General features: G+C 43.1%; 1 protein-coding gene across 1 annotated transcript in view; it reads right to left on the bottom strand.

Annotated features, from left to right (window-relative positions):
- The window catches only part of plxna2 (plexin A2), a 146,106-nt gene that overhangs the window by 18,247 nt on the left and 100,427 nt on the right, over positions 1 to 27,432 (bottom strand). The window contains exons 14-24 of the mRNA XM_034537733.1: positions 25,892 to 26,028; positions 24,290 to 24,457; positions 22,890 to 22,983; positions 15,827 to 16,066; positions 14,784 to 14,927; positions 14,006 to 14,240; positions 11,602 to 11,744; positions 10,129 to 10,397; positions 1,750 to 1,816; positions 1,357 to 1,503; positions 609 to 768 (exon numbers count right to left, since the gene is read on the bottom strand). Coding sequence (XP_034393624.1) covers positions 609 to 768; positions 1,357 to 1,503; positions 1,750 to 1,816; positions 10,129 to 10,397; positions 11,602 to 11,744; positions 14,006 to 14,240; positions 14,784 to 14,927; positions 15,827 to 16,066; positions 22,890 to 22,983; positions 24,290 to 24,457; positions 25,892 to 26,028 — 1,804 coding nt within the window. The remainder of the gene's footprint in view (positions 1 to 608; positions 769 to 1,356; positions 1,504 to 1,749; positions 1,817 to 10,128; positions 10,398 to 11,601; positions 11,745 to 14,005; positions 14,241 to 14,783; positions 14,928 to 15,826; positions 16,067 to 22,889; positions 22,984 to 24,289; positions 24,458 to 25,891; positions 26,029 to 27,432) is intronic.

Below are 27,432 nucleotides of genomic sequence, written 5' to 3'. Positions count from 1 at the left end.
GGACACAGAGCTATATTGTGGCGAGATGGACGGCACGCTGAATTGCCACAAAGCGCAGGGGGGCATTTGTTTTCACCACCCATGTGAAGTGAGAGAAACTGAGAGGGAGAGGGAAATGAGAGGCAAGGTACGGACGGGCGAGGATGGAAGTGGCAGACTGCAGAGGGGTGGAGCCCGGCGTGAGACTGGCGAGCCCGCCTGTCAGCTCTCACCTGGGTCAGTCGGACAGCCGCGGCACGGACGCAATAGCACACAAACATACTGACGTGCACACTTCTCTATCTCGAGCTACTGTGTCTTATTGGCACTACCAGGGAGCGGAAGCCGCCAGACGGAGGGATGCAGCACACACTGTCAGTCAGCTTGATAGAACGCCTGGCAGCAGCACACTGAGGCTGGCTGGCTCGGCTGCTGGAACACAGCTTTTATCACACTAATGCACTGATAATCTGTACACATGGCTAGGTTTTTTTCCACTGATACATTAATCTGTGGGTGTGAGGGACTTTAAACCTGCCAACTGCATCTGTGAGCGTCTGAATTGTGCATGTGTGTGTGTGTGTGTGTGCTGGTGGTTGCACGTGTGTGTGTGTGTGGTTGTTTCATACCGAGGTCCATGTCGACGGCACGTGGCCGCTGAGAATAGGGCATGTTCTTGTAAACGGCGTCCAGTATCTTCTCCTTCACTTGGGTGATGGTGTCACAGTTGAGCACCTTGACCGGAATCTCTGGACTGTTCTCGTTGTCGGGGTTCACACAGTTCAGGGTCTGGATTGTACAGATGGGGAGGAGGGGAGCGGAAAAAAGACAACAATCACAGAAGGAAATGATGGAGGACAGGAAGAGGTTTTCTGTTACTGGCTGGACATGGGTCCAGCTTGAGGCTTCGCCCTCATTAGAGTCTCCTTGGAGCATGGCAGGAGCTTTGAGAAACCATTTCCTCTCTCACCGGCATCCCAAAATCTAATTTCACACTTTCGGCGGGGCACCAATTTCCAGCTCTGCCAGGGTATTAACACGTAATGAGCTAAATTCCCAGTCAGAGCAATCAGAGCATTGTCATGTCTCATGCTGGCTGCGCGAGTGTGTTATTTGTGTGTGTGTGTAGAGATGGCTGTTTGGTGTGTACCAATCTCACAACCACCTAGCCTGATGTTGGACCAACACTGGAGTCTGTGGAAACATTAGCTTATTTTCTTCTCCTCCAGCGAGGAAGAAACCCAACACAGCAAAGCTATGCTATCTTAAAAATAAATTGTGGTGAAAAAGTAAAGCGCCTGTACTGTGCAGTACGTTTTATGGTTCTTCTACCTCTGTGTTTGTGCATATCTGTGAGCCTTGTGGAGTGTGACCTACCAAGGTTTTGTACTCGATCTGCTGGCGGATGAGCTTGTCTTCACTAAGGGAGTACCGGGCCTCTCCTGTGATGGCGTCGATGGGCCCCTTTTCCATCTGCTGCTTGATGGCGCAGTACAGCATGAACAGAGGCTCCCCAGCACACTCCTGTGAACACACACACAACACACACACACAGACAGACACAACCCACAGATTCACACATGAGAGAACATCACAGCATAAACACACGCACACAAACCCCGAAAACACCTACCACCAAAACATGTAAATATCTAATCATGTGCAATCACACTTTTAATTTAGGAAATGAATAAGACGCACAGGGTAAATTTATATTTGTACGTGTAATCACATACAAACACACAAAGTGTTGCTGCTCGGTGTACCGACCTTGAGGAATCTGTGGAGGAGGAAGGCGAACCAGTTTGTAAGCATCTTCTCTGCAACCGACTCCGTTCTGAAATCACAATTTGGTTTCTTCTTTTTAAATGGGAAAAACCAAATTGAACTCTATTCTTTCTCTTGATATTTCGAAACCTTTAGATAATACTAGAGTCGCATAATGCATGAGGTTATGTGCAAGACTTCAGGGAGGTTATCTTGGCATCCTGGCGTTTTGCTTGTAGTGCTGCCTGCAACTCTGTGGTCACAGTGAGTGAGCAGAACGAGAGCGAGGGGGCATCTGTGTGTGTGTGTGTGTGTGTGTGTGTGTGTGTGTGGACATGTTAAAAAGAGTGTGTGATTGAGTATGCTTGGATGTGAGCGTGAGCGAATGTGTTGTGTGTGCGTGTGTATTCACGTGTGGTTGAACACAGCAGGACTCCGGCAGCTGCGACAAGCCTCAGCTGTTGAGAGAGACGAGTGCTGTCACAGCCAGGTAACGCCTGATCACAGCCAAAACGATCTCCTCTCTTCCCCTCTCATGTCCCTCTCTTCCACCTCCCCTACCTCGCCTCCCTTCCCATTCAATCACATGGAGCTACAGCTTGCTGCTGGGCTTGATTGGGCATGAAAACACACAAGTGTGCAATGACCTCTCGACTGTTTCTACCGCAGAGCACATGAGAGGACCGTGTGTAGCTCTTTTTTCCTTTTCTTTTTTTTTTTAGGATTCCTGCTCATATCTTTCTCCAAATGCCAGAAAAACATCCCCCGCCCTCCTCCGCCTCATTAGCACCATCATGGAACACGAGAGAAACAGAGGTTGAATTTAAAGAGAAAAAGAAAAGGCAGAACAGCCAGGTGGGAATGGTTAACGAGCCAGAAGCACAGATGAAAGGGTTAGTTCTGTGCAGCCAGCGTGGACAAGCACCTGAGGTGAATAGCAACAACAAGCTCATCTTGTGAAAACGCTTCTGCCATGCTCTTTTGCATTCTTGACACCAATAATTAAACTGCTTTGTATTGGAAATAGATTTTACCACACACACCATTATCAATGTCAATGCCTCTGCCAGCTCTGAAAAGGCTGCCACCAGGGACGAGGAATACGAGGAATCATTTGAGTGCATCATTTTCGGACCATTATTATTCCCACAGGCAATGTCTCAAAAAAGCTTAACCACAAACATTGAATTATTCCGTCACTGTTTGCCCTGTACAATCCTATTCTGTAAATCGCATATTCAGACCACAGCACGTTGTTTTAACCGCGAGTTTATCAGTGCATGGCATCCAACATTAGTAAACAACCATTTCCTACCTGGCATTTTAAAATAATGACTTGGTAGATGACGCAATATCATACTGCTTTTGCAGGATGTGAAAATGGGATCAATAAATTACAGCAACATGGTGCGTTGGTCCGTCCGCATGTTCTCCAAGTTGTTTTTAGACGGCGCAAAAACGTACCGCAATGGCTGAGAACATAAAATTAAACATACTGTATGCAAAAGCAGCTACAGCAACTACAAAGACAACAACAAGGAGCTAATGCACGAGCGCTCAAGGAGAGAAAGAGGGTGATGTATGGATTACTATTATTTATAATGCAGGACAGTGAGGATACAGCCATTTCAGACGGGGTACGAGAGGATCCATCCGTGCACATTCACCCAGCGAATGTTCAGCCGTGTAGTTTAACAACGGGCTGACAGGCCCACTCCCAACGCCAGTCTACCAATCAAAAGTTAGGATGCCGTGATAAAGTGCCACATACATGACTGCACTGCCATTTGCAAGAGTGCGACAGTATGTGATTGTCACCTGGCTACAAACGATCCCTCCAGTTGTCCACGTGCTGCCAATTTAAATGGCAATGCATTGACTTTTTTTAATTTTTTAAATGACCTTCTTACTGTAGCAGGAATTTAGTGTGATTACTCTGGTGTGTACGATGAAGAGGCCTTACAGCGCAATGTGCTGAACTGGATTAGCAGGAGTCGAAGCAGCCAGGTATTAAGGCAGGCTGCAAGGCTTTCGTCTCCTCAGAGCTAAATAGTGCGAGGGATGATTATACCTATTCAGGCTCTGAATGGACCTAAGGAGAAATTATAACTATTATGGAGATAATTGCGTGAAGTCGTGTGCGAGGGCTATAAGCAAGAGTCTGGAACCGAAACAGAAGTCCCTGAAGGATAGTCTGAGTCAGGGGAGGTTACAACAGCTACGATTTTAGTCATGGAGGCAAGAGAAAGTGTCAGTCATTCTTCCTGTCTCATTAAATTGAGATAGAGTAAGACTTCTCTCTCTCTCTCTCTTTTTCCCTTGCAAATACAGCACTCTCCTACAGTAGCAGGCCAGTGGAGCAGAGGTTACATTTTGTTTTGAATGACGTGCGGCAAGATGTTGATGTTGTCTCCCATGCCAGGAGGCTATTCCTCTGAGAATGTGACTGCTGGCCAGTCTACTGGCAGCTCGTCGAGAAGATGGAGAGCTGGGTGACAGTCTATTTGAAGTGTGATGTGCCAGCGGGGAGGGAGAGAAAGATGTAGATTAGCTCCCTCAGTTACAGCTAGAGGATGAGAGAGTAAACATTGCTGAGGAGCTGCACAAGAAGTGCATGCTCTTGTGCGTGTGTGTGTGTGACGGGTCGGCATCCTCTTTGGTGGGCACACACAAGGTCTGTGCTTTTTCCCTCTTTGTCATTCTAACATATACAAACACACAGGTGGGAGTATACATGGATATATAAAGATATACATAATTCACAAACTGAACCTTGACAATGCGGCACAACATTTTTTTTGAAAGTAATATATATATATATATATATATATATATATATATATATATATATATATATATATATATTGTGGATCTTTTTTTTGTGAACAATACCCCAAATCCCTCTGTAATTGCCCTCCTTTTTCAATAATTCACCTCTCTTCCCCATGCTTACCATGCGCCCCTCCCAGCTTGTATGAGACTTGAGTGTGTTAGAAGTTAATGGAACCTATTAAGCATTTTAATAAGTTCAGCAAGTCTTGAAGAAGGAAGTCAAATAAAGCCTTTTTTGTGGGGGCTGTGCTGACTCTTAATATCTCTCCATTTGAATGTCGGAGGGGGGAGACGCACTTTGTTCTCCTCCTTCTCCTTTCCTTCGTGTCCTCCTCCTCATCTGCCTACACTTCCTTCTATCTATTAATTGAGTTTCATTAATGAACATCAGGATTTCATTATCCCACATCGTGTTTAAGAGGGGCTTTCCATCCCCCCTCCCATTTCTGCTCTCCTAATGGCAGCTCGGGTGGAGCGGGGGGGGGGGGGGGCTTTATTAGCAGGATGTGGAATGTCTTTCAATGAAACTAATGCCAAACACAATACTCCCTCTCTTAATAACTCTGTACTCTATTGCTCTGCATGGGCGGAAATCTCATTACAAAAATGCTGAGGAGAAAAATAATACAAGATTGAAAAGTCTCAAGGTGATAGAGGCAATGTTCAGTGATTCCATTAAAAGAACATTATAAAGAAGAGGAGTAAAGAGAGTGGCTTTGGCAAAACTTGAATGTCGAAGATGGAGAGAATAGAGTTTGATAAAGAAGTGGCTTGCCATTAAAGAATGTTCTGGCGCGGTCGTCATGCACCGGAAGAGTAATAACGGACAGGAAAGAGAGGCTGTGAAATGACAACAGACACGAGGAAGGTTGGGATGAGCACTGCAGAGGTCGGGCACCGAGAGAGGGCAAGAACGTATTTCCCCAATGCAGCGGAATACAATCCAACCCCATGAGGTGCAGCATCAGTTCCACTTAGCGCTCTGGAGATTTTGAGGAAATCAAACACATTGTCAAAGCTTAGATGTTGCTTTCAAAACGCTTTTAGGAGAACGCAAGTGTCTACGAGCTAAAAACGTATCCCTATAAAGACAAAGAAAGTGGAAGGCATCACAAATCTTTAAATACCAAAGAGACTAGAGTTTCTTTTGAGAAACATGCCTCAGAAGAGCACGAGTGCACCCTTCAAACAAACTTAACTGACTGGGGATATGATATCCCCGCTGCAAAAAGTCAAGATACTATACATGCCAGAATTAGTTTTCACTGGGCTGGTAGGATGGATGGTGAAAGTGGATCTGGCATTTAAGGATGAGCCTAATAGGAAAAAGAGGATGTGCCACAGACCAACTTCCACATAACATTTCACAGACTCCTCTCTGGCATTCAAACACATCAAGCCGACCGTCATACTCATTCAATGACATGAGCCAATGTCTGCTGCATTTATTGTAGTCTCAGTAACTACTTCCATCCTGCTTAATATGCCAAGAGGCTTTTCACATGCATCCATTTTCCTTCTATCATATACGGTCGGCGATTTGTTAATTTCTCAAAAGGGGGACCGAGCCGGTTTGTTTCCTTCAGCTCTGGCAGCCACCTTGCAGAGGGAAAGCGGAGCAGCTGCTCCCCGTGGAGGCTCCGACTATTTACGCTAAAGATTCAAACTTGCACAAATCTCAGTCAGATAAATGATCAATGAGTCAGACTAGACTAACATGTCCAACTGAACAACCCCTCTGGCCCGGCACTCTGTCTGCGACTGTGGGGTATCGGCTTAACAAAGGGGATGCATTTTGGTCATTTTGCTAACAAGGTGGATGGCATCCACCCTCGTAGCATCTACTCATGATATTCATTTCACCCAAGGAGAGGGATACAGATTCAAATGAATGGGAATTTCATGAAGCCTGAGGAACGCTTATTTATGACCTACTGTAAGCATACTAGGTGCTATAGGTCAAAAGTGAGAACAATTTATCTGGTCTTGAGAGAGAGGGATGTTATTTTAACCAGCCATTATGTTCAATCTACCTTAAGCCCTGTAAACTAGATGAGAGAGCCACATTCCTCATTACTTTTTTATTACAGATTGGAAATGATTATAGCCATATCTATAGTGAGGACTCTAAAATAGGATAAGCTTGTAGCAACTGCAGACTATATAAGTCAATCAAATATCACCATTCCCAATAAAGTGTACATCAGTATATCTTCCAACTGTAAACCATACTATCAGGAGATAAGCTGCCCGTGTGAGAGGAATACAGATAATGGGTTGGAGGCACACAGAGATGGTGAGAGGCAGGCGGAGATAATGCTAATCAGAGGACATGTTTACATGCAGCATCTTCAACGTGCTGGCCAAGAAACTTGGAAAACACTCTGTGGAAAGCATTCAGAACCTCCATTCAATTTGCTGAATTGCGTGTTCATTAGTTGTTGAACTGCTATCGGTTGAAACACTCCTCCACTGCTCTGGCTCTTCCACATTCTCAACTCTTCCCCTCATGTTTTCCTCTCGCTCTCCCCTCTTGTCCTCTGCTTTCCCTTTGAGCTGTGGCTAGTGATGGCATAGTACTCCATCTTTTCACCGCACTGAATGGAGCTAAATAATGAAGGGTGTTTACTGGAGCAACCACATCGAACCACAGTGCCGCTCTGCCGTAGCTTCCCTCCGGACCGTGTGCACATACTGTACCTACATTATGTTCTACATACATATATATATATATATATATATATATATATATATATATATATATATATATATACACATATATACACACTATACAGCACATATACTCCAAACACTGCATACTATAAAGCTGTCAAGATACACTGTTAATATATTGTAGTGACCGTGTAGCCAAAACCAGATATTCAGATGCTTGTCCCTCTGTGCCATAGAAATCACAGAACAGTATTCATTATTATTTGGAGTCGAGACCCACATTCACCTCCCTGCTGCTGTAAAAACTCACAAGAATAAATTCAAGAGCTGTTTTTAAATATTTATGTCTTTAGAAAAAAGTTTTTTCTTTCAATAAACAACCTTTTGATCCAAACTACACGATACATTAGATATTTGTTTACAGTTGCAGGACACTGAGGGATCATGTGGATAACATGCTAACACACCACGACAGATGGAACTATTTTTACATCATAATACTTGAGAGATTATAGTTTTCTCCTAAAATGTCTGCATGCTAGCTTGTGGACATGGTCCACTCTAGAGAAAAGCATTCAATGACAGCTGAGCAGAAAAAAAAGCAAAGTTCTTTGCTACGACGCAAACATGTTTTGGGACGCAATTTCAACCCACTGAGATATAAATGACAACAGATAGCGGGTTGGGCGACCTCAAGGTTCTTTCTGTATGTCGGCGCTCTCCTATAGCCATGTGATGTCGGCCCAGCAGGGATTGAAAGGTTGCTAATAATTCATTTACAATAAAGCAGAGCTCAGAAGCCTCTCTCCATGCCCTGCGCAAACACAATTACTGCCTCAAGACGTGCTCATCTTGATCCATGTGTGTGTGTGTGTGTGTGTGTGTGTGCGTACATGCGAGTCAGCACGCTAGGTTGACCGTCGGCTTTTCTTAAAAACAGGCAATGAGGAAAACAACAACAGCAAAGCGCCATGACAAATCGATAATCCCTTAAATTCTTCAGAAAGAAATGGGGAGCGAAATGTAAAAACTATAGGACATTTAGCCTCAAGGCTGCAACAGCAGGATCCGAGGATTACGTACCACTGTGTTCCTAATGAGAGAGGACAGGGAACACCTGCTGTCATGTGAAATAACAGCTTAATCCAGGTCCTTTTTGATGCTGCGTCGCTTTAGTCCACTTCTCTTTTTGTCTTTTCAACCTCATTCTCTATCTGCTTCTGTGCGTGGTCTTTTTCGCCGAGCGATTATTTACTCTGACTACTAATATATAATCCAAAAAAAAAATAGAGACACTAAGGGAACATTAACATGAGAACGAAGGTGTTGTTTGAAGGTACAGCGGCTGCCTGCTCTCTTTGTCTCTGCTTATTAGTCATGCAAACATAATCAAAATCATGTCCAGAGCAGTCAAGCTTTCAGAGAGACTGTTCACAGAACTGTGCTTCAAACATTCTGTTCCTTTTGATCTGACTATATTCAGTCCTTTCACCTGTGCTATGCCTCCAGAGCCACCAAAGCAGCTGAGGACACGTGGACAAGGACTTGGCAGGTGTTTAAAGTTTCAGCACATCACTCTAAATCCCACGAAAAAAACAATGTACACTGAGAACCAGATAGGGGAAGAAATAAGAAAGTTACATCGAACCGTTTCTGAATGTTTTATAAGGACCCCGAGCCTAGAGGATAAGTGAGACTGACATTGCCATTGAGAGAGAGAGAGAGAGAGAGAGAGAGAGAGAGCAGGAAAGGGACCGAGCGCGCGAGAGAGTACGGAATTATGCAGAGAATGGAGATGTTTCCCATGACGCGTAGAGTGCTCTGAGTTTATCTCAGCATATTGTAGATGTACTGTTAGCACTCATTACAAGCCTTATTCTGTGAAGCGTCGACAAAGGAACACCGGGGAAAAATCAGAACGCATCCAGCCACAAGAAAAAGAGGGAAACACACACAGCTCTGAATGAATCCCCATCCATCTGTCTATCAGCATCAACATCCTCCTACAGCCTCGCACCTTTTTTTCATATGTTTTTAAATTAAACTATCCTCTGAGAACACAATCACATATTTACCGATACACAGTGATACAATATGTTCTCAATCTTTCTGACTGGAATTAATCAAATCAAACTTATGATTTTGCCATAATCATACATTTTAAATCATCAATATTTCTCTGAATATGATAATGCTGTTTGTTGATATTAATTTAAGCTAATTCTCTTCTCTTTCTACCTTTTTATATTTCAAAAGTCCAAATAGTAACATTAATTCATTAATTAATCAAATTTGTCATCAAATAAATAACTTTTGAATTCAGTTGCCGCCAACTGAACCAAGCCGTCTTATTATGACAGGAGTGGATGATCCGCAATGTGTATGGAAACCCCCAAGGGACAAACTTGAATAAAACCTGTTGTTATACGTTTTTACAGCTATATAAGATATCAGAGACAGAACGATTACCTCTTTAACGTTCTAACACTCTAAGCAGCTAATAATACATAACTAAAACTACTAAATCCAAGATTCTTTTATCAATAAAATTACAATCTTTTATTTCATAATGATTTGAGTTCTGTGTTTTTATCAAGATAAAGAAAGCATAACATTTAGAATTTCGTATGGTTTACTTTACACTGACCATGGGGTAGTTTTTTTTATGGAAGGCTGTCATAAAAAGAAGGTGTGGATCCTTCTATAATAGTAGCTACCGTCGCAAGACATCAACAAAATCAACCTGTATCGGCTGATATGACTCATGAAATATCATCAATTCGTTATCGCCGGGAAAAAACACACCTATATTGTTTTTCTGCTGATCTAATCAGTCACTCGTAATGTGTGACGGTACATTATCGTGCGCTGTGTTACCTGCGCAGCAGCAGTTTGGGGTGGTTCTTGCTCTCCAGGTTGCGGTCAATGAGGTCCGACAGCAGGTGTTTCAGGACGTCAGTGGCGTACTCCAGTCGTCCCTGTAGGGCCGTCATGATAAGCGAGGCCACGTTGCCACGGTCCCTCATGGAGAATGAGCGCTGCATTTCTAGTGTTCGGATGAAGGTGAGCAGGAACACCTTGTTGTTGATGAGCTGTCCAAACAGCTTCAGGGCCTTCTCCACATTCAGCTGGCCGTTCCCTGACACCTGGACAGGAGCGGCAGGGACAAGAGTGTGTGTTAGTGCTAATAAGATTCCAGCTAATTTCAATAATAAATGGCCAGTAACAAGTTGAATAGCAATGAGCCGAATGTGTTTTGAAAAGGATTGTTGCTCCTTTGTGTTTTGAAAAGGATTGTTGCTCCTCAACTTTTATCTTCGTCTTACAGAAAATAAAGATTATTTTTCAAAGGCACCAAAACCCTCACTCATGTTTCACTCCAGCCAGACAGAAGTTCCCACTTGTGGTGAGTAACTGAGAAGATATAAAATAAATTATTGACCCAGCAAAGCATTGTACACTGAGTTCCTATCATTTCACGTTTTGACATTTTCAAATGTCAAATAACTTCCGAGAGTAAAATCAACCTAAAGTGACAAAACTCACTTTCTTTGTTTGAGTGTACGTTTAAGTTTGACAATCAAAAATTGGGTCCTTTTGGAAAAAAAGAAAAGAAACAAAACTTGTCACAAGCGTATGCAGCTTACTGAATGTCACTGAAGTAAGAAGTGACACTTTGACCTCTACCACACAAGGCTAGTCTGATCTGGATCCTCTACCTAACCATGCAACTTCCTGCTGGTACACCACCATCCTGCATCACACACAATCAACAAATCAAATGGTGGACCTCTATTAGAATGCATCTTTTTATCCCTGAGTTTCATCCTCTGGACTGTGTTCCACATAAAATAAACTCATTTCCCAGCACCACTCTGGCCCCATGAAGGGGACCAAAAAAGTATTAACCAGCCGTTTTTTCCTCCCAATGGAGAACCCCACAGTCCTGCTTGAGGAGAGGGAATTACTCAGTTCATTACCCCTCATACTGCATCCACTGGTGGATGAAATAGCCATGTGCTGGGACCCTGTTTTCCACGAGGAAGCTTGCATGTAAGGTGTATATATGTGTGCTGCCCAGCATGGTTGGCTATATGTGTGTACGTGTGTGAGACCAGAGGGTAGAAAGGATAAGTGGCACACTGGTATCCCTTTCCACTCAAGCACTTTCCCTGCTTATAGAGCTTACCCTGCAGAGAGAGAGGTAAGGGCAGACACAATCTCCTCCTCTCTCCCCATCTCTCTTTTTCCCTCAATTCGACTTTCTCTTGTCCTTTCTTCATGCATTTGCTGCCCAGTTGTCTTCTTTCTAATATCGCTCTTTCTCATCCTCCATCTTTCTCTCGTTACCTCCAGTTCTCTGAGGACAGGATGATCCTCTATGCCGGGGAAGAGGACCCTCATGGCGTATGTCCTGTAGTCCAGATGGGGGATACCAGCTCTGTCTAGGTCACTGGTCAGCTCATTGATGTCTGTCTGCAGCTCTGCAAAGGCTGGGAGAGAAGGGAGGAAAGAAAGAGAGACCAGTTGGAGCATGCCGCACGAGAATAAAACCGTTCTTTAATCCCCAGGGAAGAAATACGTGAATATTTCTCATATTCAAAGTGTTTACTGCTGTTATCACAAAGCTGAAAGTTAAAGCCCAAGATAGTCTTCATGTCAGAGAAGCTCAATAGACACCCCCCCCCCCTAAAAAACACAGACCTCACTCTCTCTTTCTCAAACACAAGCTTCGCTTTCTCACTCGATGTTACCTCCCAGCCAGTAAATTGGCTGTAGCTAAGGCCCCAAAGAGTGTGTGTCATCTCAGTGTGAGGCTGTAGGTGAGCACGAGTTAATTGGCTCCATCCTGACTGACTCCTGTTCAGGCCTACGGCTCTGTTGCTCTGCTTCTCCGCCCTTGGGGAGGCTCCCTGTCTGCAGCCTATCACAGAAGCAGCAGCAGTCCCCTACGCCGTCATCTTCAACCAGTCTTAGCCCTTACCTCCTGGCCCTTGGCCCCCTGCAAACCCATGGGTTTAGACACCAACACACAGGCTTACAGGCACACATAGAGTGTGTATACTCATAAGGAGGAACCCAGGTACCCATCTAAATCCACCCTGTGGGGCATTACACTCCTGGCCACTGCTAATGGTTAAAACATTAATCTTTCCTTTCCCAAGGCTGCCTGTGTATGACTGATTCCCCCTGTTTGCCTGCCTGTCTATCAGTCAGAACCATACTGAAAGTTTTCTGCAATAGGATGTTGTTTTTCTTTCCTTGCATAATACCATTGGGAGAGCCGATTAGGGGTGGCTAGAGGAGATATATAATATCTCTTGCTGATGAAATCCCCTTATCACTCTCAAACATAAACCTCACTTTTGTCATCTCGGGCCGCGGTGACGCAACTTTTTCGTGATCAGATGCGCCACATCTCAGCTGCATTTGTGTGTCTACACTTTAAACTTCAACATGACCTGGTCAAAAGAGTGGCTTTAAAAACAGTAGAGCCACATTTAGTTTCTCTTTAAATTCTTCACAATAAAAGTCCTTAGTTGTTATTGGTGCTTATTCGTAGACATTTTCCATCAGGAAATGCTCAACACCGGTTCAGTGGGCGGGTCCAGTTTTCCTCCTCTCTTCCTTTCGCTCTCACGCGAGAGAGGAACCCCTGTGTAGGGGGAGATGCTGCGAGACCTACGTTTGATAAATTGCCCAGATTGTGCCCACATGCTGTCCGCACCTCACGGAGGTGCGGACAGCACTCAATGCGAGCTGGGTCACCTCTGCATGTTGTACGGCTGATCGTATCCCAAAGCGAGCAAGATCCAATCTTGCAGCATTGAAACTTGACAGTTGATGTGTCTTGGCATGATCGGGTGACAAAAGATTCATGGGAAGGACAAGTGTCACCACGGCCTCAGTGATTGGCTACAATGACCCCGTTGATGACATCGCGGGCAATCTTTATTTGAAATATGAATTCATATAAAACTGAATGCTACAACATATAGAGCGCTCTTTATGAACTGCTATTTAGAGTGGTGAACGGGGTCAACCTGAAGTTATCTGTGTTCAACCCAGTGACTTGAAAGGTCAAAGGTCAGACGGACAACTGTGCCCTCTCTTTACCATGAGCCGCGGGGCAATGAGAGTGTATTAAAGCACCCATGTGTTCGATACTGTGTGTCGCTTAACGACATTCATTGATCATATTTGGACCAAAACACATGTATACAAGACAACACACAGGTATGAAGACACATTGCAAACAAAGATAAACATGGATTTACCCCGCCGGTTGAGACGCGAATAAGCATGATGAGGCTCTCTAATGAGAAACACTCTATTCATGGGTCGGTTGTTGAATCTGTACCCAGCATGCAAACTAGAAAGCAGTGAGAACTGGAAGGACTCACTACAAGACGAGACGGGACGCATGCAGGGTTAGCTGACTTAAAATAAGTGTTGTGATATATACCCGGGACGATTCACTGACCCAGATTTAGAGACATTTCCACTGCATTATTTAACACACACCAGACCATCAGTAATTTACTTTCTTTACTATATACACAAATTTGCACGAATGAAATGCATTCATCAGCCCCATTCAACTAAACGAGTGATGGAGCAGCCTTGAAGATTACTGGCTGCAAATGGAGCAAAGCAGCCCCATCATCGCCTTCTATAATTCAAAGTCTAACAGTTGTTACACAGTGCTGCACTGGGTCTCACTGCTGACTCATATACTATCCTAAATAATTACCTTCTTTGCACTCTAGGGCAACTCGTGACTCCAGGTTGTCCATTTGCATCTGCAAGCGCTTCAGGGTGAGGTCATTTTCACGTGACTTTCGCTTGTAGGCGATGAGGACGAGGATGACGATGATGAGAAGGAGGCCTCCACCGGCAGCAATGCTGACAATGGCCGGAAGGGTCAGGAGGCTGTCAGACATGATGTGGACTGCACCAGGAGAGACGTGAAGACCACCCACCTGAACCTGCCAAGAGAAACACAAAATACATCATGAACAACAGGAAATTCATCTTAAATGAGCGTAGTTTGGAAGGTATTTAAAACTAAACCACAGAGGAAGGAAGACGCATCGTGTTAAAAACAATCTGATCACTATTCCTAAGATCTACATAACTGATACACAGCAATGCATGAGCCAAGTCTCAGAAATCCTAAGTAAATATTGCCTGTTGAAGTTGATACCAAGTGCAAACACATGCGGCCACCTACATGGTGATGTTGAGAGGGAAATAGTCTGGGGCTTGCACTCAATAAACGAACAGACAACTAAAAATAATTGCCATGGATTCTGGCAGAACCTTTTGACAGCAAGAGCACAATCGTCCTGGTCTCCCTTTGACCTCTTTTCTTCAGCTGAATGAACAATGATGAGAGCACGGATAATAAAGTTTAGAGGCCAGTTATTATGAAGAAGTAAACCGCAAATACAGGGATTGACTGAAATAGAGTGGAAGAGGAAGTTATGAAATAGACACTAACAAACACAGAGACCATTTTCCATACTGACCATGACTTTATATTGTCCGGTGAGGTTTGGCGGCTCACAGAGCAACTGGCTCTCCGACACAGTGACAGAGCAGGGAGTCTCTCCGATCAGCACAGTGTAGTTAAGCTTCACCCCTCCTGATGCTGGGGGGACCAGGTTTCTGCCCTGTGGGCACGCAGAGATGGACAGAGGGGTGTAAAATTGGAAGAGAAACACACAAAAAAGTTGGGGGTGAAGCCAATACATCCCCGAACAACACTGTAAATAACATGCCTAGGTTTTGGGCACAGCTGCGGACAAATTTGACTCCATACTGAGATCAAACAAGGTGCTGTATTTCACAGTGGTGGCAAGTGGGGACAGCTGGCAATCATGACATATATTCCTCAATGAATTCTGAGTCAGGAACAAGACTTCTTATAATCAATACAATGAGAAAAAGAAATCGCATAAATGACATATATTTAGCTGAGAAAATAACAAAGATGTGATAAGTCTGTTGTGGGGGTTGAAGCATAGACCGTAAGAAGTTGACTTAATCACCCGTTGGTTTGTTGACTACGGTTTGATGCCTTGAGTATGCTGTTTTGTCTGCCACCATCTTGGCTTTTTGCAACAAAAAGTGACACAAGAGGGTGCAACCAAAGACTGCATAGGACAGTTTTAGGCGACTAAAATGATACAATTAATGAACTAAAAAAAACCTGTGAAAGGGTTAAAGGATAAAGACGAAAACCGCGGACAACTCCCAGCCTGGACAATGTCGTGGTAGCGAACATTCAATCACAAGGTAGCCACGACCGAAGCATACCGTGCTTTATCATCTATTTTACTCTAAATGGGGACACAACATCATGCTGCATTGAAGAAGACTTGAAACTAGCGAGTGAGACCATAAACTCATGTTTACAATGTTTACTGAAGTAGTGAGAAGTAGGGTAATTTTCTTAAAGAAATCAGACTTTAGAAAACATGCACTTTTACACCGGCTTTCCTTTTGACAACCAGAGTTTGCTGCGTGGGTTGAGCCACTAAATGAAACACAAAATCAGCGGTTCCTGTACCTTGAGAATGATGGGTGAGCCTGGTTTTTGCTCCAGGACTCCAGTAGTGCTGAGGGGCTCAAAGTAAGGGTTTGGGTAGTAGAGGAGGTTGGTGTTGTTGTAGACCAGCAGCGCCTGGACGTTGTTGAAGATGAACCCAAACTCGTCTGCGTGCTTTACTGTATCCAAACCGGGACTGTACTCTGCAATCAGGGAGGGAGCGAAGCAGCTCATACTGGTGGTGTTCAATACTTTACACACCTGGGGAGAATGAATAAAGAAAGAAACAAATCCACTTTTTGAGATCGTACTCGGGATATGTTGCACAAACCGTCGACATATGCTAAGATCGCCTGAACACCCTGAAATGAAACAAGAAATGAGATTCAGTCATCCAGGATAAACCTAGACAATTCAGCACAGCCAAGATGTTTGTTTTTCTCTGGGTACGAAATTAAAAAAAACAGAGATTTAAGCTGATCCGTTGTAAAGCCTTCTGTTTGTTTTAACCTGATCTTAACTGAAACACGTTGGTATCAACACAAACCCTGCAGGGAGCTCAGCAACCTAATAATTGGCAAATCCCCAAAAGGTTTATTGTCTGTCATTAAATTAAATCCATCTTTAATGGAGAGAAAGCCTCCGTAAAATCGGAAATATACTGCTGCTACTGCTTCCCTGAAAAACACTGAAGGACAACAAGCACAAAGGATGGAGGCATTGCTAATTTGTTTTCTCAGGTAGAGGTTGAGGTATGGCTCTTTTATTACTTCTCTCCAGTTTCCCCAGATGATAGACCTGTCTTACATCCATCCACCCCAGCTCAGCTTTAGAGGGAAGGGCGGAGAGGATTGATTGCTGCACAACACTCTTGTTCAGAGAGTTTTTTTATTTTTTTTAATCTCCTTTCACTCCCTTCCAGCTCTCTCTCTTTCTGGGGAATAAACTTAATTAGAGGTAAATATCATCAAAGCTGGTGAATACGAGCAACTACCACGCCTCCTACCTGTTGTCTGCTGCCCAGGAGCATTCCAGGGAGATCAATGCAGACTCATTCTGTGGAGGCTACACCCGATTGTATTTTGCCAGCACAGTGCAAGGCCAGTTGAGAGAGTGGGAGTGTTGACGTGACAGGAGGGACTGGTCTCCATACTTCCTTTCTTACTTTGCTCTTGGATTTAGACTTTAGAGTGTTTGTGTGTTTTCACTACGCACAGCACCGAATCAAAAGGTGACATTTAATTTGGGTAAACTGTGTGCATACATACATACCACATGTGTGTATGACTATAGGCTGTAACTAACGATTATTTTAATCAACTATTCATTATTTAAGAATAATATAATTTCCTGAATTAATCCATTACTTGTTTGGCCCATTAAATGTCAGGACACATTGAAAATGTTTAATAACACAGGTTTAATAAAAGTGTTTTTTTTAGATGTCCCCAACTATGGCATCACATAAACAGTTGTGTGTGCGCGTGTCAAAAGGCATTTGTGGGACAGATTCTGGGTTTTAAATCATTTCAAGACTCCAGGGACTCCAGGAGGTAAAGAAAGTACCATCTGTAAAAAAAAAAATGGGAAAGGGAAGCAGTTGCATTCAAGAGGAAGTCTGGATGAAAATTGTGACATTTCAATGAAGGATATCAACCTCAACCTACAGAATGTTTGGTAGGAGGAACCTCAGTAAATACTTTATTACACCTGTTCAGAAGTCTCACCACTCAGGCTCTTCCAGCTGCTGGAGGAATTGTGGGTCCCAGAAAGCCAAACACAACTATTTTTTTGAGCTTGTCCAAAAGTAAATACTGTTTGGCGTAAGATTTATACAGAATTAGTGATTAAATTGGGACAAAAAAACTTTTAATTGGGACATGGGAAATCCTATTATTTGTAAAAATCTTCACGTACAATACAATAGGCTTCAAGAAACAACATTTGACGAAATTTGGTCGAAGTTGAAGATATATGTTTCCCCAAAAATCCCCTTCTTTCTTTTAAATATGAACATTAGCTAGTATATTTGTTCTCGTTTTTCTTCATCTGTGTGTTATATTTGTTCATAATTACATTATAGAAAGCTGAATAGATGAATCATTCCGTATCTAAAAATCTATCTAAAATTGTTGCCCTTTTATTCATGGGTGAAAATGTTTGTTGCATACGGCATTTGGAAAGATCATGTGAATTTATTTGACCTGCTCATAAAGTGTGTTCAGATTCAGTTTGGAGGAATTCAAAGTTTTAACGGGTAAAAGAGTTCAAGTAAAGTTTGATATGGGCTGCTTTCTTACATGGTGACATGTTATATAGACAGGCCCAGATGCCCCGGCAGCATCCTCTCGACTGTCACGTTGGAACAGCGAGGCATTTGCAAGTCAACTACAGCTTTGACTACCATCTGCTCTGCCAGAGATGGATACTGTGGGATTTTTTTTCCCACACAGTCCTCACTTTTTCTCCTCTTTCTCTGTCCATTTTACTTAAATAAATCCTGACAAGATAGAAAACATTGTGGGATCTTTTTCAAGTAGCGTGGCAGTGAGTGTGACGTTTATAAATCCAATGCAATGAGCAAGTACACAGTGATGGGTAAATGGAGCATTGTGGGATTTGATAGATGGGTTCCTCTGTGGGTGGGGTAATAAATGGCTTCAGAATATCACAACACTGTTGCATGATTTCTGCCTTTCAATAGATGGATTTTTATTAATGTTTATAGTGCATTCTGTATACTCTACAAAGGATTTATAAGGGTTACTGGGTTTCCAAATACTCTTCTGGATCACAAGATTCGTTTTTACCACTGCATCTACTTCACAGCAGAATGATACAATATACTGTCATGCCATTACACTGCTTTGACTCCAAACAACATGTATTTTCGCTCTCTATCTCAATAAAAAACGAAATTCGTTCTATATTGCCAAATACAAGAATACAAATGTACATCCATTCCTTTAGGCCATGTGCAGGAAGAAGCTGCACATTGTTCAGCATTGATAAAGTGAATTGAGGTCAACAGATAGAGAAAATAATTGGAATCTTGGCCTCATCCGTCTTCTTTCTCTAGTGTTGGATGGAGCCCGGGTGTTTTAAGGCAGTAACACTCCAACCCCTCTGGCTGAATACATTACCATGATCTACTGTGCTGCTACAGCACACTCAACCATTCAAAGGTCTCTGGCCAGGGTAGCAGTGAGAGAGACAGAGGGAGAGAGGAATATGGAATAAGATGGACTGGCTGTGTCGATGTGCGTAAGAGAAACATGAGGGGTCACACAGTCAAAGGTCATTTGGAGGCTAACATTTGATAGCTAGTAAAATGGCTGTTCCTTCCTGTGTGTTACTCCTCCACTGTCTATCTTCCTGTCTGCCTGCTATTCCAATTAACTACTTACACTTGCATTCATTCTAACTTCGGCTTCGATCTGTCCATAAAGAGTCTGTGTGGTATTTAAACTAGTGCAAAAAGAGAATCAGTAGCTTAAATGTTCCTCTCATGTTGGAAGTGAAATAAATCCTCTGCTTGGTGTATTGTGATGATGTCGTGACTAATTGAAGATACCCTCTGTAAGCTAAGCACTGCGCTGTGCGTCGCCAAGCCAAGAAGCTACACTCCACAGATGTCAAAGAGTAAACAGTGGTTGGGCGCATCTTGGTGAACTCATAAACTGCCTCTCAACGGCTGTCAACATGGCGGCGCCTACGCCGCTCGCCTCGTAGCTAACAGTGCTAACAGCCCTCACAGTAAAAACTACAGCAAACATGCCGCCAGGGCTAGCGCCGTTTACCTGAGGGTGAACCAGAGGGTGGGCGTTGCACTGCCATGATGACACTGTTGGTCAGGACAGTGCAGTCCGGACACGGGGAGCTTGCCAGTTAGGCACGCTCACATGCACTAACATGGACTAAAAGCAGGCATGGCCGGCCAACAGAGAACGGGGAGAAGCTTGAATAACACACACAGCGGGAGAGTGACTTCATTCTCTGCACATTACTCCGTTATATCTCAAAATAGCAAATAGTTCTTTGCTGCGATATTAATGCTCTTAATGGCGTGTATTGCTCCTATAAGTTCTGAGTGTCGATAATCATTGACTGCAGTACAATCGGAGCCTCCAGTGCTCATTGTATCAGACAATCAGCCTGATTGGCTGAGATGTGATAGGAGCCTGGCACACCCATGCTGAACACTTTCTCTGATCAGCAGCAGAGCAGACACTCAGTCCAGGCGTCTTAAGTGTGGCAAATGCGGTAGATGAAATCTTTCCGAGACAGGGAAATGTTCTGGAGCTGGAAAATAACCCTTTTAACTTTAATCAAGATTATGATAAATGTTTCAATTGTGAATCCTGGGACAGATACAGAGCATTTTACAAAGAAAATTGTCTTTTTCTCTCTCCCGGTCTCTTTGTAAATCTGTGCAGGTGACACAAGGGAGGGAGAGAAGAGAGGCAATTTAGTGTGAGACAGGTGATCATTTGAAGGCTGGCTGACAGACAGACGCTCTTATTGCTATAGGCTGCTCTGCTGTTTGCCTTTCTCCAGTGACAAAATAGGAAAGGGGGAGGGTGGGGGGTATGAGGGATGGGTAATTGTAACCTTATATATTAAATTCATTCTCTGTGGCTGTGGGGCCAATCAAGACAGTGACTCAGGCTTTTTTGTCAAGCTGCTAGGTGGGGAGTTGGATGAGACGAGCCAGGGCGAAGATGAAGAACTCTCTTTCAAAGCCACAGAAACTGACAAACCAGACAGACAGCACAGCACACACGTCAAGTCCCATTTCGCCAGGTCTCTGTGGGAGTCTTCTCCTTTGTAAACATAACACAGCACAGCTCTATCTTCTACTTGTAATCACTACTGTTTCATAACTCACAAAAGGTGTTTTAGGGAAACCGTGTTCTTATAAGAGGTATATATTGTACCACAAAAAGCCCAAGGCAGAGTTTAGATATTTTGTAAAGCAACATTCACTAAGCGAGTCAGACACTTAAGGCCAATTTTAGAATACTGATGTCAGGGATGGGAGGTTGGAAATGCAGAGAGGGAGAAGGCACGTTGGGACAAATCTGTGTGGAATTCTACAAATGAGACGTGCAGCACTGAGGAGGTTTTTGCGTATGCATGCATGTGTACTAAACTCTCCTGAGATTCTGTAAAGGAGGCATGAGATTTAGATGGCTATATAGTGTAAGAGTGTAATGTGTGAGACTGATTTAAGTATGTACCAACGTGCATGTTTCCCAGTTGTTTATGCTGCAGTAAATGTGTGAGTGTAGCATGAGAATGAATGTCTGTGTGTATATGTTGTCAAGTTATCTGACGTATCTTTGCAAAATAGTGAAAATAAGAAAATCTCCAAATCTGCTGATACTGAATTACAATATTACATAACCCAGTTGTAATTATATAAAATATGTGTTATTGGAGAAGTTAGATTGCATTAATATGGCAGCAAACATCTATTTGCAATGTACAGATATAGTGAAGTAACACCTGTGAGCTCTTGTTATCAGAGCCTCTGTTATCAGAGTCTTTTTTGACATGGTGTGTATGTGAGTCTCCTCCACTGGCAAGCTCATAGAACCCGCTCTGCACTGCGCTCAAACAGCGGTTACCGCTCTTGACGCTGCCCCAACCGACAGTGTAGCCACAGAGGCGTATATACTGCTAAGAGGGGGGCTAAAGTGTTACCAATTGTTCAAATTAAAATAATACAACAATGTTTTGGTTGAAAAAAAAGGTTGGGAACTACTGTATTAGAGGTTTTTTTTTGTGCTGCGTTAGTACAGTGTGTTGACATGGAGAACATTATCTATTGAGCATAGAGCTGTTTTCTTTTACCTATTCTCCCCTTCTGGACTCCTCTCACTCTTTATCCATCATACTCAACTTCCGTCTATTCGTCTGCCCTCACCACCACAATCCCATCCCCTTAATTAAAGAAGAAGCCCCAGGACAGGGGCTCAAATGCAATTTGTAACGATTTCCTGCAGCCAAGACTTTGATTATACAAGAGCTCTTTGTGCTGACCAAAGACTTCTGACCGCAGTTAATCTTCCATTGAAACCCATTAGGAGTCTCCTTGCCCCCGATCATCCACACTTCCAACAATGACCCCCACACCCCTTTTCCTCAAATTCACTGTCCTCCAGCCAGCTAGGTGACTGCAAAAGTATTTCCTCTTTTTTTTCCTGAAGAAATCAAAACTAATAGATATTGCAATGAAACGTCCACAGCCGATTCATTATATTGAGGCAATTCCTTTTTGAACAAGAGGTTTTCTGAAATGGTATGTTCAAACATGCACATTACGCATTATCTTATGGGTGTGCTAATTTGCATCTATTTCCAGAACAGAAATCTGAAAATTGGATAAAGCCAGGCACATATTAAACATATTAAAGTCACAGGTTTAAGACAAAAAAATATTCTGGGAAAATCGTCTTTCAAGATAGTTTGGTAAAATTCCAGAAAGACCACAACTATTTTCTGTATTACAAGTTAGCAGAAATGTTATGTTTAAATATGCAAACAAGGCCATATCTAATGATAACTTTTGAGGCATTAAGGAGAGGTAAATAAACAGCTAAATGTGTATTGTTTATGTTTTTTCTCCACTAGTCTGAAACAGGCATGTCACAAAATAGCCCCAAATCTCAAAATCTATCAGAGCACGAGAAAATGTGTCTTTGCCTGTGGTGTCTCCCTTTAAACAAGTGAAAATGTTGTTTAGGACGACTGTGGAGCTGTAATTTAGCCTGAAGAAAATTTGGATAAACTCTTAATTAAATACTGCATGCAGACCACTCTCACTGCCAGCTGCATTATTCAGATCATCGTTGGAGTGCTTGAGACAACTGGGTTCAAGCGAAAGTTAGGGAAGCGTGGAAAGCTGGAGGGGCTGTTAGTAGATAGTTTTTTATCCAAGCTAAACATCACTTAGCTTGCTTGTAAAGCAGTATTTGGTGAGTCAAGCAGGACCTTGTTAGCATACATTTACCATACATTGTGTATTCAAGGAGTACTTTCTATACTTGCTCTGTGGTTAAGACAATGTAGTGTTTCTTACATTGACAGACTCTCTGCCGGCATATTTGACACGGATCCTGGGCTCCTGGACCACGTCCAGATTGGTCCCTGTCACCATCAGAGGGGTGTGGCCGCTGAGGAAAAACACAAGAGGACCCAGTTTACTCCGAGGGTTTAAATAACCATTTTTGTCAAATGACGTCTCATTTCTCCGTCTCAAAAATTCAAGAGGGAAGAAAGACAGAAAGAGAGTCATCGAAACGGAAAGAAAAATAAAGAAAAAAAAAGGTTTCAAAGTAATTCAAAGGCAATTCTAGACTAAACTTTCTAACCCAGACGTACCTCTTGTCTGGGTATTCGCCATCAGTCAAAAATGAGCGCATCAAACTGCCTTAAATCCTAAGTTTCTTTAAAAGGATAATAGCATTTGGAGTGGCGGATGATTAAAGATCCTTTTTAACTGATTTCGCCGGCTACAATCAACTGGTGCACATTTGTGTTTGAAATACCAAGGCAGCTCAAGCATATCAGGATGCATTGGTAGTCCAGGGCTTCACAACACAGCAGCAAATACAAAGCAGGAGGGGAGTGCAGCTCTCCCTGCAGCTGTTTGTGTTGTTGGTGATGTTTGTTGTTTGTGTTGTCGCGCGTGTCAATGTGGCGTGCAGAACAAAGACGGTACCAGACTAGAGCTGTTGCAATAATAAATGTCAGATGGGTCTGTGTTATTAGAACTGTGGGTTCACTTTAAAACTGTGGATAGTGCGTGACTATGGACAAATCTTGTGCTATCTATAGGCTTATTATATTACATATGCTATACTCACACACTTACATCTATCTATCTATCTTATCTATCTATCTATCTATCTATCTATCTATCTATCTATCTATCTATCTATCTATCTATCTATGATGACCAATATGATGATCCTTCCTTCATTTCCCCTCTCTTCTCCCTCTATGCCATCACACTTCTGCTGCAGTGTCGCCTACACTCTATCTCTAAGCCCAAGCCATCTGCTGTGGACTCACACCTCTGATAGCACATTGTTCTACTAAGCTGCTATTTCATCTTCATCCCTCTCTTCCTTTTAATTAGTCGTGTATGTGTCTATCCGCCAAAGACCTTCAACAGATGGATCAACATTGAATTCGATAGGAGAATATCAGTCTCAACAGTAACAATCCTCCCCAATCTGTGAGCTGTGGAAGTTCTATCAGATCCACACTAATTGCAAGAGAACCGAACAGTAATTGAAAGTGCAATATTGACTTGAGTCTGCTTATTGCAACTGGCCTGCACTGGTGGTGGTGTTGGTGGTGGGGCGGGAGGACATCCTTAGTCTGGGTGAGAGAAGCTCAGGGTTGGTTGGTGAGGATGTGGATATAAAATGGAATCCCACATGTATGGTCTGTGAAGTCTATACGATGCTTTACCTTGCAATGCTCCAGTCTGGTTCGATGCGCTGGACAGTGGGGTCCTCTATGTACTCGAAGGTGAGGCTCTCCCTGATCTGGGCGCGGTCCACGCTCACGCTGATCAGCACTTGGCCGACACCAGACAGGGAAGGGGCGGAGTAACACACTATCTCCGTCATGGTCCGTCTACAAGGGAAGCATAATAGGAATTATTTCAATCTGTACGTAGAGTAATAGACATTTGTACGAAAAGCTATACACGAGTGCTGAAAATATGTTTTAATAAGTAGCACTAAAGATACACTTGAAGGACAGCTCGGCAACAAGCAACTAAACCTGTCATTCCATGGTAAAAAGAATAAAAATGAAGACCTCTAACAACTGAATGGAGGACATGTGTTATACAAGCACTCAAACAGACTTTTATGAGAGTTGTGATCTGTCTGAAAAACAGATACCTCCACCTCTGTGCATCCTTCTTCAATGCTCCATGCACCTCCTGCCCACTCCCTGAATTTGTTCCAATTCATTAGCAGAGAGTAGTAGAACGGCCCCCCAACTTCCTCTCCCTCCCCATGCCAAGAATACAGTGGAGAAACACAAACCAGTAATTATCCCCATATCTCATTAAAGCTGGCTTGACTCCTCAACCTTACAACATTACAGTCAGCCTACTGTGGCGGGGCTTAAAATAGATGCCTACAGCAGAGGAAAGTAGAAGGAGGACGTGTGAGAGCAACTAAGAGAGGGAAGGAGGGGCGGGTGGAGTGAGATGGAAGGAAAACTGTGAGAGACAAGAAAATAAAGAAAAACAGGAGTATGTGACCAGATGAACAAATTGATAGAATGTGAAGGAGGGGGGTTGGATAAAAAGGAAGAAAGATCTATAGGAGCACCAGGTTTTCTGGAAGCTATTATTACAGAGTTTAATGCAGTAGGTCATCAAAACCGTATTAAGATTTACATAAGTTTCTGAGAGAGAGAGAGAGAGAGAGAGAGAGAGAGGCTTTCCCCTCAGGGATTTCTCAGTAATATCAAGGGGAAATAAATACCAGAAAACCTTGAAATATAGCAGCTTCTTTAATGGTGGTAATACACATTGTCATCTAGGGAACAAGAGCACTTGTTTTTTTGTCCTTTTTTCATTTGCTCAAAGCATGCCATCTATCTAACAGTGTCTGACAGTGATGTATGTAGCTGCTCAAAAAAGTGAAAGAGACACTGAGTCAAATAATTGTGATAATAGCTGTAAATATGTGTTGTTAGCTGTAGGAAAAACAAAAACAAAGACAAATAAACAATGGAGTCTCGTTCATTTTTTTTAGGTTTTTTACTTCTTTAACTTACTGAAGTGGACATTTAAACATTCACAGTGAGTGGATCTGTTTCACTTCCTAATATCCATATTGCACTGTAATGACGTAACTGTAAACTGTGAAATTCAAATTGTGTGTCTTTCATTTGCTCTTTAGAGAATTAATTTCCACCTCACCTTAAAGTCTACAAAAAGCCTTTCTCAATGAATAGTTTGTTTTAAGCAAACGCGAGATCATGCGGGCTGTTTAAGCACATTAACCTTTATGGGCTTCTAATAGCACTGCCACAAGAGGAAGATCTCACCCAAAGAACTCGCATGTCTGGTTTCCGAACTGAACGGTGACACTGCTGCCGGCACCGAGGTTTTCTCCCATTATGGTTACTTTCGTGCCCCCGGACTCTGGACCTCTGCTCGGGGACAGACCTGTGACTGTGGGAGTCTACAAAACAGAGAGACGCAGGGTAAGAGAGCAAATGAGAGGAAGAGGGAAGGGGCAGAGTGAGAGAACAAAGCAAGAGACCAAAAAGCAGAGTAAAAGATGGAATATTTTCTAGGGGAAAAAAAGGGCAGCGGCATTTCTGTGACACCTCTTGGTACCTTCACGTATTATCACAGATCCCAAGAAAATTACAGTTATTCATATTGCCAGGCCGATGGAAGTAGAGCGCAGAAAAGAGGATAAAACAGGAGCTCTTAGAGTGCCTGAGAGATCCTCCTCCTGTGTGTGTTTGAATGAAGCTTTTTAAAGACAGTCTGAAAATAACTAGCGTTTCCAGCTGCAGGCAGCTAGCCCGCCGTCACACAGACAGATGGAGAAATATCCAAGCAGAGAGCCCGTCACACCGCAAAACACCCATGTACACACATTTACACGCACGCACGCAGTATTGCAGACTGGAAAAGACAGTCACATAGGGAGTGTGTCTTTTCGGGAAACTTGAAGAACACTTCTGTGATGGTTCCTTTTTTCTTCTTTTTTAGGTGCCCTGCAATACAAGGGAATTGCAAGTGGAGACAATTGTAGGCTGCGTGAACTATTCTCTTGGTAGTTCCAGTAGCAGCTGTAACACTGGTGAGAAAAAGATTTTATGGCGTTTACGACACAGCCGAGAGCATCACAACTGTCAGCGAAGTGTGACTTTCAGGAATGCACGCAAAAGCAGGTAACCTGAAAGCAACAGTGGTAATTACTGGCTGCTGTTAATTGTTAAGGGAGTGCTAATTTGCGAAGGTGTGAGAGAGCGCAAATGGAGAAAGAAGATTGATCTGTTGGCTGCAGGCTGAGCAGACGGCGAATGACAGACGGGGAAATGTGTGCGCGAACTTGTGAGAATGGGGAGTAGATAATGTTTACCTGCCGTGCAAGTTGATTGCTCATGTCTTTCTCTCCCTTTCTTTTATGACCATCCAATCACATTTTGTCTACTATTTTCATTTCCCACTGAACAAGCTATTGCCTATGGAATTTACCTAAAGCACCGCTAAAGAGCGCTAAGAAATCTTTTTTTTTATTCCACCCATTGAGCAATGCTGAGCTTAATGCAGCCCAGCCTGTGAGTTGTAAAGAATATATTGATTTGCAAAACAGTTTTTGAACATGATGCCATATTAATTTAGCCTCACCATCCTATCTTGATAAAAGCAAACAGCATCCACAAGCTAAGAGACGCAGAGATCAGTAATGGAAACGTTGTGCTGTTTATGGATGAATGTTATTTCCCAAATAAGAAGCCAGCATACACAAAGAGCAGCTTAATTACACTCTCGGTAAGCATGGCAACTCACACATCGCGATTCGCCTGTGGCGCATAAACAATTACTTTGCAAGGTAATTGAACTAACT

Source organism: Cyclopterus lumpus, chromosome 7 (assembly GCF_009769545.1).
Source record: "Cyclopterus lumpus isolate fCycLum1 chromosome 7, fCycLum1.pri, whole genome shotgun sequence".
Classification (NCBI taxonomy): domain Eukaryota; kingdom Metazoa; phylum Chordata; class Actinopteri; order Perciformes; family Cyclopteridae; genus Cyclopterus; species Cyclopterus lumpus.
The sequence above is the reverse complement of the archived record's forward strand: the minus strand, read 5'-3'. Positions and strand labels throughout refer to the sequence as shown.